This window comes from Poecilia mexicana, unplaced genomic scaffold (genome assembly GCF_051168715.1).
Source record: "Poecilia mexicana isolate PSO_F unplaced genomic scaffold, ASM5116871v1 scaffold_17, whole genome shotgun sequence".
NCBI classification, from domain to species: domain Eukaryota; kingdom Metazoa; phylum Chordata; class Actinopteri; order Cyprinodontiformes; family Poeciliidae; genus Poecilia; species Poecilia mexicana.
The window spans coordinates 16,003,012-16,015,106 of record NW_028263386.1 but is presented as its reverse complement, the minus strand read 5'-3'; the positions used below and the strand labels follow the sequence as shown (position 1 = coordinate 16,015,106).

Here is a 12,095-nt window from a genome sequence, read left to right as displayed (position 1 = left end):
TAATACTGGTAACATTTAGTAAAAAGTTGGGTTATTATTGCATTATGTTAGTTATAGATCAATACCAGAAGTGGTTATCAGCAGTGGTTTGCACAGACATTATGGGGGGCAGGTGCTCAGGTGGAAAAGAAGACCATGAAACTATGTCTCCACTTTTCAGCACCATTTTTATGTCTTACACAGCCACTGTGGACTTATTTAATGTTGCTTACAGCTTCAGTGACTGTCAGGCAATGTTCCTCGGAGGAATAACAAGATGACAAGGCAGTCAAAGGCATAAATGAACCAAGCAGCTACTTGGCGCCCCACATAAATGATTGAATTTATGTGGGGCTCTAGAATGTCACAATTATAGAGCCAGACTATGGCTCTAGAATTATGACATTTGTTTGCTGCAAATGAAAATCCTATGAAATTTGATTTAACGAAATCAAGAGACGTGAATTCAAAAATTTCAGTTTGGTTCATTTTGAAAGATTAGTCCAGATAAATCAGTTTGGGTGTTGTGTTACCATAGCTGCAATCTTATGGTATGAGCTTAATCAATTGTGTTTCAACTTGGTTTGTTCTCAAATACATCTTGACAAATAATAACCAGTTATCAGTGATTGTTAAATGCGCCGAGATCTGCCTGACTGGAGCGGAGAGATACAAAAGCCAAGAGTTTTCTGCGTGACTGCAGGGCGAGTCCAACAGCTTCTCCATGGGTCATGACAATGACTCACTCGGGAAATCCTTGATAGTTTTGTAAACTAATCCTCCCCTGACCTTAATTACTCACACCCTGGGTAACACCATTTACTAATGTGTTTTAAAAAAATATGAAGAATTCAAAAGTCTGAGATATAGTTCTTCACTAGTACTTGGAAGATTTATTGTTACAGTCTGCTCTGTGTCTGATGATAAATTTGAGTTATTTTCCAACCTTGATCATCACATTTTAATATTTCAAATTGGTAATGATTGCTTTGTCTGCATTTGTGCTCAAGTTGAGGCAATAACATACTTTCTTTTAGCCTTTATGAAGAATTATGAAGATTTAACAAATTTGTCTCAGTTCTTAACTTGAAGAAGGAAATGTTTTATTAAATGTTTATTTCCCTTTATTTTGCCTTGAAAGCAATAGCGTATAGTTGAACTGAATCAAAGTACAAAGATATTCCTTTTTTAATCTAAAAACTGCAATTAGTACAGCATTTGGTTTTGTGAAGCATTTTGAGAAATCAGCTAATCCCTCTGACCTTTGCTATTGCAGAACAACTGCTGTGTTGCTTATTTCTTTGTGTTTTAGTTTAATTTATTCAGAAACTTCACAAAGCATAGTTATTTACCAAGTTGTTTTTGCTGACCAGTCACCTGAATGAATAATTAGTGGATAATTGGAACATGCCATGAATACACAATGCATCTAAATTTGCTGATATAAAGGTTTTTGAGAATCTAGTCTGTAAAAAAAAAAAAAAAAAATGTGGCAGAGTGTATTGCGTGTATTTACTGAAAGATGTGCACAATTTTCCGACCTGAGAAAATATTCTCCAACTTGACGGGGTTTTCAATATTTGTCTGATGAATAATCTTCAGTTACTTTTTCCATTTTTTTATCTCATGAAGTAAAATGATTATTTTAATTTGTCTCATGAGAATCTTATCTCTTTAATTAAGCAAGTAAAAGACACTCTTATCGGCTGCAGAGTGTACCATAATCCTGATATTAGTGGAATGCGATACTAATTTTGCAACAGGCTATTTGGAATGCATTGAGTATTCAATATTACATTGTGTCAGGAATTACCATTTTCAGTGTCGATAACATATTCAGCCTTTTGCGTAGACCTGCATTTTTGACACAGATGACATGACAAAGAAAAGGAAGATGAAACATATTGGGAGGATTGCACTAACAGATGAGAAAGGAGTGAGGAGACTATCAATGCCAAATTATACCGTCTTCACAATACATATAATCACTGCTGGATTTTCTACAACAGTGAAGCCCTAGAATAAATGAAAATATATATTTATTTTCAAGGAAAATAGTAATAGATTAAGAAAATGTAATGTTGACAATTTGACTGAATCAAACAGGAAGTGCTTTTGTTTTGAAGAACCACACATTTATTTGTTTTTTACCCCTGATTATATTGAGATGAAGAATGTTTGTGAGATCTGACACTTTAGATATGAGTTTACTCAAGTAACTGATGTACATGCATGTTAAAATGATCCTGGGTAGCCCTCTGCACACTTGCCAAAAACAAAAACATGGTTAACAGCCACAAAGCGAAGGAAAAACAGTCATCAAATGAGAGTATTTGAATATTTTATTAATATGTAGAAAATGTTTTAAAAAAGGAACTTTATAGTACATGTTTAAGTCAAACTAGAGCTAAATTTGACAGTAATATTCAAGGTTACCCAACAACAAACTCTTAAGTTTACCTAAGCTTTCAAACAGTCAAAATCACATTTTATCAACATTTACATGTCCATGCCAGCATTTTTTCAGATCACTTCAAGTTACAGTTTCTTGATTAAGCAAACTGAGAGCATGTAAACTTGTGGTATTTCTTCTTCAGTAGTTTACTGGGCCGAGCGTGACGGATGTCACAGCAAGTGGAAAAATGAAGAACAATTAAGTAAACAATTCTTCTGTACAAATGACTAAACAATGAATGTCTTTAGGTTTCCAAGAATTAAGATGTTTTAAAAAAAATAACAGTGAATCAAACAGATGAAACTTTACGTGGTGCAAAAAAAAGAATATTATTAATTCCTATTTTAAATCAAGTCAATATTTGATGCTCTTTTTAATTGCATTTTGAGGCATACCTTGAAGAGAAAATGTATTTGAAGAATTTATTAAATTTCCTAAAACAGCATAGAAGACAAATATCATCATAGTTCTCCAAAAAGTTAGTGCCATGCGAAACAGTACTTGAATATAAAAAAGGAGATTTGACCATTTTATATATACAGTGAATAAAATAAATATTTAGCATGTCAGTGTTTTTTTCCCCCTTCAATATATATATGATCAGACATTAACATGAAATTCACAGTATACATTGGTAACTACCCAAGTAATCCATGCTTTTAAAGACATCAAGAACATAATCTATATAAATTAAGTCATGAGTAAATACAATAGCCTTTAGGGTAAAGATATCAAACATGAAATAAAATGTCAAATAATTTCACCTGGCTTGGCTGTAACTATATATAACCTACAGACACATTACAAAACTGTTGCACGACAAGCAGCTCATTATGAGGAAAATAAACTAAACTCTCTCAATACCTCTGCAACCTTATTGTTGTAAAGCATAGCGACTGGATTGTCTAAAGTTATGAATGTTTCAGTGAGCACCGTTGGGGCTGCCATGCCCCAGCAGTAACCAAATGCTCATTTCTTAGAATAAAGTGAGAAAAGAAAAGAAAAAAAAAATCAGAAAAGTTGTCCAAGAGCCATTGAAGACCACCCTAAAAACACCATCGATATATGTGTGTCTGTCTTTCAGCATATCATACTGACTGAGCTCATCTAACAGAAAATGGAGGAAGGAAAAGATGGATTTTTTTTTTTAAGTCAGACAACAAACCTGAACTTTTAACTGGTTTCAGAAACGGAAAATAAAGCGGCAAGAACTGAATTTAATCCAATTGAAAATCTAGGGAATAGCTGAAGATCGGAAAGCATAGAAAAGCAAACAACCTTCAATATTTTAAAACTTTTGGATAGAAATACTTATCAAAATCATACCTGAGCAATGTCTACAATCTTGAGATTTTTTTCACTACCAACAGACAATTTTGTCCCCCAGACAAACAAAACAGACTTATTATTTTTCTTTGATTTGTTTTATTTGTATGTGTGGAATACCTGGATAGTTACAAGAATCTGGTGTGAATTTCATGTCAACAGCCTGAATATAAATATATGCATCAGAAAAAATTAGGTGTTCAGTAGTTATTTTCCCCGCCGTAAATAAAAATGACAGTTCTGTTTTTGTTTGATTTACAAGCACCTTGGCGTTTGCAAAGAGAGAAATTGCCAGAACACAAAATACAGTCTGTTTCCTTTCAGAAGAGCTTCCAGACCATTATCCATTTTACAAATCCCAAAGAAGAGAAATTTATCAAAGCAAGTAATTAAATAAGCACACACACACACATATTAATCTACTTCACTATAAATAACTAAGAGAAGTTTATTGCATGAGAGAGTCTGAAATCCTTTGACAATAAAAAAACCCAATCATCAACCCGGGAAAGGTTTCATGTTGGTTAAAAGGCTTAAAGTGGGGGGAAAAAGGCAATTTAAATCTATTTTTAAAACATTTCTGGGGCAGCTTTAAGATAGAACAAAAGATAAATATGTGCACAAATATATTCTAAAGACATTTGTTGTTCACTCTCAAGTTCTTGGTAGCATTTCAGTCAACATGCAGTGGGCTCCACTCATCCCTTCACACAACAGTGCTTAGAAATGCACCGTTTTTAGCAGGAATTCCCCAGAGGGGTTTCTTTGTTGGCTTCCATCGAATGGGGTCAGTGAAAGTAAAAGACAGTTCAACTTCATATCTACATGAGTATATTAGTAGTAGTAGTAGTAGTAGTAATAGTAGAAGTAGTAGAACAGGGGAGGGCAACTATTTTCAATCTCTAGACAAAAAAATAGAGTCTGATTGGTTGGTTTGCTTCAGAGAATTTACGTCCTCTGTCCTTTAGGAGAGTAAAGGAGATACAGAAAAGGAGATACAGAAAATAATAGGAAACAAAGTGTTTGATTACCTAATAAATGAGACAAAATGTTGCTTATAGTGACATTGGTTTCTTTCTTCCAGTCATGTTTGTTTTGTCTGTCTTAAACTCAGGCAGAAAGACTGCTGTCAGCTAACTGGCCCCGAACGCCTCGTGTGCCACCGTGAACACATGGTTGGTTGGCAAGCCGTGGATTACGCCAACCCCACTAAAAGGAACTCATTCCCAGCAGTGTTAGTGGATTTCTTTGTTTCGCGAAGCAGCTTAAACAGTGAAGCGAGTACAAGGAAAACTTGGCTTCGCTCCACCTTCTGTTCTGCTTTCTTTGTTTAGTTCATTTCAGCAAGCAGCAGGAGGGGAGCCAGACTTAAAACTGCACTATGCCCACAGCGACTTTGTTCTGAATAGCATTTAGAAAGTTTCGCTTCGCATTTGGGGGGAATCACAATGACTACAAAAGGGGGCTTGAAATGTGGTGCAGTATCAAGACAGCCTTGGTGACAGAAACAGCTGAGCTTATTTTCCATCGTTAAATCTTTATTACGAAGGCCTTTGGTTAACTGTTGCATCTACCGGCGTCATTTCCGCAAGAAATCCCTACGTCAGCAACAAAGTTACATTTTCTGACTGTAATTTGCTTGGAAATGAAATCGAGTACAAAATGCCCATGAACAACTAAATGTGTTCACCTAACATAATGAACTGCAATGGCTTAGCTGTGTTTCCGCTCTCAGTGCAGACATCGTCTCAGTGAGGCTACCAAATATATAACGATGTGTGAAGTAGTTTACATTACACATGGATAAAATAAATTACAAGGCAATGAAGATGTTGCTGGTGAATTATTGGATTAATGATTATTTTGTATATTCAATTTTGCTGTGTAATGTTTTTTTTTTCTGACTCAGTCCAGTATGTTACTATTTTTGAGTTAACTTAATCAAGGTTCATAAACCAAGGCATCAAATTATAGATGGACTCAGTCACATTATTAGCTATAAAAATATATTTATATATATATATTACAGAGTTTTAAGGGCATATATTATTGATTTCAGTGTCATTTTGTAATGGCTAAAAAAAGCGCAGTATCTTACTCTTAACAGCATTTCTGAGCACAATTCAGCATCTCAAAGAAGGAAAACTCAAATATTAAGGTTAAACCAAAACATCTTCGTTTGCCTTCCCTCTTTTTATTTTTACAGCAGTTACGACCATTGTCATTCTGAGTACTTAATAAATTACATACATTGTCTTCTAAGCAGAAGTACAGCAGGAAAAGACAGCATATGCTGGGCAGGCGGAAAGATCAACAGAGTTTGGATGTGGTGTCAAAACCAGTTAAATAACAAGTTGGTAAAGTATTAATTTATGAAATTTGCTAAATGAAATATTAGTAGCTTTGTTTAATTGCTCACTCATTCAATCTCTGTGGCCTCACTAACGAGATGTGGCACAGTTTAATTCCAGCCTGCCTTTGCGGTCAGAGAGGCGCACAGATAGCAGAGATTCAACACCCGGTATCGTCTAAACTCCATTTATCCACGACTCTGGGCAGGGCGGAGGCGGTGTGTTTATACAGAGGTGGATCGTCTCCTCTTACTGCTGATACTGCGAAAGTTGAAGGGCCTCATCTTCATCTCCACAAAGGGAATGGAAAACTCGTGGCCTTTCCAGTGGTACCAGTTGATACCCTGCAAGAATGGAAGTAAAACTTAAGAGATGCTGCCTCAATCTGAAAATTTTATGCTCTAATAAAGACTAACAACTCTAATGTACAAAGCTTATAATAAAGAGCTTTCTAAACATAACAGTGTAGTCTTGCTGTGTGGACACAATTTATCAAGATGATAGCTCAATAACTACATTTAAGAAAAATGACTTCAAATGGAAAAACTTATTTGTTTTTACTTCACAACAGTAAAGGATTGGTTGGGCACATTTTCCTAATTTGCCTACTTAAAATAAACTCTCTCTTCTAGTCAGACCACAGTTTCGTAATTGTTTAGTTAAAAATAAATGAGTCATAAAAAATACACTGAAGCTAGATGAGAGTGAAACTTATTAAGCTAATTACAAATGCTGCACAGCAGCTAACATACATTGCGCTTAGTGAGCTTGTGTCTGTTTGCTACTTCATCACATTTATGTTCTCTAGCAGAAACCTTCGTGGGATATAACTTCAAGCAGCTTATGATTAAGCCCGTAACTATCATGAAATTGTGTTGTGTTGGTTTTACTTCACAAAACATTAAATCTGCAAAGTTGGATTTACCATGAAAAATTGCCTCCTCTTTTTGAGTGTGTGATATTCGTGTACTGAAACTTTTACATTGAAGAAAAAAACAAACAGAAAACATTTAAGATCAAGGCTCAAAAAGGAAATGTCATAGATTGTGAAGAGAAACATTAATTTTAGTAACAGTCGCATGTCAGAAATACAGACCAGAGATATGATTTTAAATGTACAATTAGCCAAAATGCTAATGTTAGCCTAAATGCTAACATTCAGTAGCATGCGAGGTATCACTAGCATGTTGTCTTCCATTGACTTCCTCCTTTCAGTATACTAAACACAGCTAATACATAAAAACATATTTTAGGGAAAAGGCTAATAACAAGGGGAGCCAGTGAAATGCTAATATTTTTCCTAATGTTAATCTCTTAACCCCAATAATAGTTTTATTCTAGCCCTTTTGTGCGTCATCTCCTTCTGCTTCTTCTCGTCTGAAGCCTTCATAAGATTTTCATTTTAAGCCTACCTTCATTCTATATTTGTTTCTGCATTTTATTTTTATTTTTTTTTACTTCAAGATGTCAAAAGGAAAAAAAGCAGAAGCAGAGAGGGAAAAACAGGACTTCTCTAAAGCCTTCGTGACTCAGCCTGATTTTTACTTCACACACACACAAGCACAAGCACGTACAAACACCGACAGAAAAAAAACACATTCATGGCTTGTACAGCGTTTCCTGCATGAGGCTGAAAAAGGGGTTGACATAACATCAAGGCTTTATATGGCTGCACCTGAGTTTATTATAAATAAGAAAATATTTTAAATTACTTTGTTTTCCATTGCAAAAAATACTCCTCCAAAATAACTAGAAGCTTTTGGAAGTGTTCAGATGATTTGAACCCTCTTCGCAGTGTGTTTTGTGGATCATATTCTCCCTAGGAATGTATGACAAGAAGATCTGTGCAGCAGTTGTTTCTGAGCTGCTCCGCAAGGCCACTCAGGATGCTCTTTCAAGTGTTTTAATTTGCTAATAATTAGTCTTTCAATTCAAGAGGTTTTAACCTTTAATCAGTGTGCTGTAATGGCTTCCTTTCATGTCGATTTTCGCAAATGCCAAAATACACTTTGAAAATGTCAACCTTTTCAAATGAGGACATTTAGTTTAATAGGCGATTGATTCAAATGGCCACAAAAATAACAAATATAAAACCTCAACCACCACACCACACAAACAAGGAAAACTACAGAAAATTAGAGAAAATAGAATTAAAAAAACATGGACTCTGTTTATGGGAAGACAATAAACTGTTGACTTGTGTATTTTTACTGATGTAAGCACCTCTTAGCAATATGTAAACTTGTCGTAACATATTGCTCCGACGCCATTAGCAGTACATAGATGGCACTTTGACGCAGCTTTTCTAACCTTACAGAGCAATTCCCCGCTATAGCTTACATTCACCACATGTACGATACGCAGGAGCACTTTGACATATGGTGACGCTGGGCAGGATGGTCGGGATTGTTGGAATTGAGTTCACACCCCCTAAATGTCAGATGACTACTCTTCCCACTGGGTCACAGCCACCCAGGGACGGTTGCTGCTCTAACATTGTTGACAAAATACTGTGAAATGATACAGAGACAACTAAACTTGAACCAAATGACAAGTTTTCAGAGAAGTAAAGACAAAAAAAAATCCTTTAATAAAGATAGCAAAAAATAAAAATCCTAAAGATTTATAGGAAAAGGCTTAATACTATCACATTGTTGATACAAAGGCAAAATCAGGATAGGGAATCTGCAAAAAAGCCTTTGTCCCTAACAGCACAGTGTGTCAATGCTTGGAAAAGAGTTTTTAGATTAGTTGAAGCGATTCATAAACAGCGGATCAGGTCAAAGTTTGTAAGTTAGAAACTAATGACAGGAAAGTCTTTGTTTTTGTTAATTTAATGGACACAAGCAAACATTTTGGGGATTACAGATTATCAACAGCTTGCTATCTTAAGTGACCTGAATTACAATATATCCTTCATCACTTCAATCCTCCCACAAAGTTGAATCTACATTACACAAGTATTGGTTAAAGCAGCTAATCTAAAGGTAAAGAGGTCCGATTCTAAGAAGAACCAAACTTGTAAAATGGAACTGATTCAGAGTAAAGCTGAGAAATGGTCACACTTTTATGTTACATTTCGAACTGTGAATGTAGTGAGTTAAAGGACAGACCTGACTGTGTCTGGACTCGCCATATTTTCCGTTGAGGTTGGCCCGGTGGCAGTTCTTGTACCACCAGGCTCCTTTGTAGGACAAGGCACAGTTAGTGACAGCAATGTCATTGTCTCTGTCTTTAGTGGAGAATGGGCGGCCCTGGTGGTAGCTGAAAGAGTCACCTGTGATCAGAGAAGAGCGGGAAAACATTTAATATCACTGGGACCACAATTAACAGTAACATGATTTAAAAAAGCAGCAGGGATATAAGAAGTGAAACAGAAAGAAGTCTTTGTGAAGTACTCTGGGTAACACCCAGGAAAAAAAAAAGAATTACATAAGTGTCAATTTTTTAATAAAATTAACGATCAGCTTTGAGTGTTGAAGAGCTACATGCTGAAAATGCTCTTTATGGCCAAACCACCTACCAGCAGTGCCATTATATTCTCCTATCCTGAGCTTGTAGAGGTTTCTTGCATCTCCAATGGAAAATTTGTCATAATTGGCATAAACTGATTCCTGTCCGTCCCTCATGTCAATTCTCAGCTCATAGCGTCCCTGAGAAGCAATCTTCTGGATGTTATCAAGACCTGTAAAAAAACAAGTAATCGTGTAAAACATTAAGTAAATGTAGGAGAGTAAGTTTCAAAAAAAAAAATTCTGGAAACTAATTGTTGACAAGGCATGTGTGGGAGGAACAGCTGCAGAGAAGGATGAAAAACCAACAGTGGTAAACATAGCTTTAAGATTACTGAGAAGCAATGGTGATTCAAGGGTCTGCAGGACATTCAAAAGGTGTGAATTCAGTGCTTCAGGAACTACAGCACACAGATTTATCCACAACTACAATTTAGTTCCTTGTGCTGAACCGCTTGGACAAGTCTATGTCCGAAGCATCAAACCCGGACTAAAGTACTTGAGATTGCTCGAGGAAAAAGTACTTGACGTTGTTGGGTGGTTCAAAGTCCTTTTAAGAAAGAAAAGGCAAAACTCTACAGTCTAGAAGGTAGTGGTTTGAGGAGCTATGTCATCTAATAGTGAGGATTCACTGTGTTTTATATCAAGTCCAAAGTCTGTGTGACTGCAGGAAACCTTAGAGAACTTTATTCTGATATGCTGACAAGTTTTTTTTGGAGATGCTGATCATTTTTGAGCAGGACTTTGTAACCACCTACATTGTAATATTCTAATTTTCTGTGTTTTAACTAATCAGTATAATGATCTAGATCAGGGGTGCCCAAAGTCGGTCCTCGAGGGCCGACATCCTGCACGTTTTAGTTCTCTCCCTGGTGGTAGTAACAACCTTTTCAGCATGTCAATTGTTCTTCTTAGACCTTCTAATGAGCCATCATTTGATCCAGGTGCGTTAAACCAGGGAGAGAACTAAAACATGCAGGATGCCGGCCCTCGAGGACCGACTTTGGCACCCCTGATCTAGAGTTTCCATTTTTTAGTTGAATTACGGAAACAAATGAACATTTCAATATTTATTCCAATATAAAGGAGTATAAGGGCCAGGCCAGAAAAAAGTCATAATATTATGAGAATAAACTTATATGACAATAAAACTATGAGAATAAGGTTATCAGACAAAAAAGTCTAAATAATATGGTAAAAATATTATATTACTAGAATAAAGTCAGAATATTGGGAGAGTGAAGTAGTCATTTTGTAGGAACTGCTACATGAAAATAATCAAAAACTAAAATTTGAAATGGGGAACATGGTATGCATCTTTATTCTTGTAATGTTCTGAAGATATTCTCGTAATTAAAAAAAATATATAAAAATCTTAACCTAGCCTTAATACTCCATCATATTCCAATGTTGTGAAATGCCTCACCATCAATTGTAATATTTCTCAAAGTTAAATTCAAGGGAGCCAATCAAAATAAATGTCTTTGAGTAAATAAAAGAAACATAAAGAGCGATTTCTTGTAAATCTGGATTATTATCTAACAAATGTGCAAATTCCAGCAATGTTGAGAGAGCACAGGCAGCTTAAAGTTGAGAGTTTTTCTGACTGTAAATAGCCAAAATATTCACAGACTTTATGCTCCAAGACGCAGCTCCATGTCAGTCTTTTCGCCACCGGTTTATGGGGGGCGAAAGGTTGCATCCCGATAAGTGCATCCGTCAAACGCCTTTGTCAGCCGCCGTGTATGACTGACGCTGCAGAGTGGTGGACGCTGTCGCCACCTGCCCTCCTCCAAATACCACATCTCGCAACTCTCTGAGATCTGTGTCTGTTGCTTGCTATCTCAGAGGCAGCAGATACAAAGCTCGTTTGAACCCCCGACATGCGATAAGGTCCCACACCGACCTGAGCGATTGGAGCTGCCTTCGCTATCAGATTACAACAAGCGCCCATTTGGAAAAAGAGCGTCCCTCTCTGCTTAACCTCTAGCAGATGCATCACATGTGCACTTTAGATGAACCAACCTGAGAAAAGATTTGACAGGAATTAAATCGCCAGCCTTTACTGATAAGAAGTGGTGCAGCAGGAAAACGAAGTCTGCTGTAATACAGTTTGTCAATGGAAGAGAGATACAATCGATGTTACAACCCAGGGGCACTTAGGGCGATGGGGAAAAAAGCAATTGTGGTAATAAAACTGAGGTTAACAATGAGTCGCTTTTAAATTCTGTTGTATAACATAGTTGTGTTATCAGCTATTAATGCGTCACCCATCATTTATACTTTTTCTTTTCTTTTTTTTTAACTGCTTCATTCTTAAGTGTGGTGACCGAAAATGCATTTTGACACACGATTGAGCCCCTGTGCTATTATCCTCCATTTTATTACCGGCCTCACTCCCACCCTTATGCTGAAACAATAAGGGGAGAATTAAAAGGCAAAAGGATGGGATAATGATTACAGATTGCTCCC

General features: G+C 36.3%; 1 protein-coding gene across 1 annotated transcript in view; it reads right to left on the bottom strand.

Moving 5' to 3' along the window:
* Positions 1-2,303: 2,303 nt before the first annotated feature.
* The window catches only part of tnr (tenascin R (restrictin, janusin)), a 78,035-nt gene continuing 68,243 nt past the window's right edge, over positions 2,304-12,095 (bottom strand). Inside the window, exons 25-27 of the mRNA XM_088014437.1 lie at positions 9,635-9,796; positions 9,225-9,388; positions 2,304-6,455 (exon numbers count right to left, since the gene is read on the bottom strand). Coding sequence (XP_087870563.1) covers positions 6,336-6,455; positions 9,225-9,388; positions 9,635-9,796 — 446 coding nt within the window. The 3' untranslated portion in view covers positions 2,304-6,335. The remainder of the gene's footprint in view (positions 6,456-9,224; positions 9,389-9,634; positions 9,797-12,095) is intronic.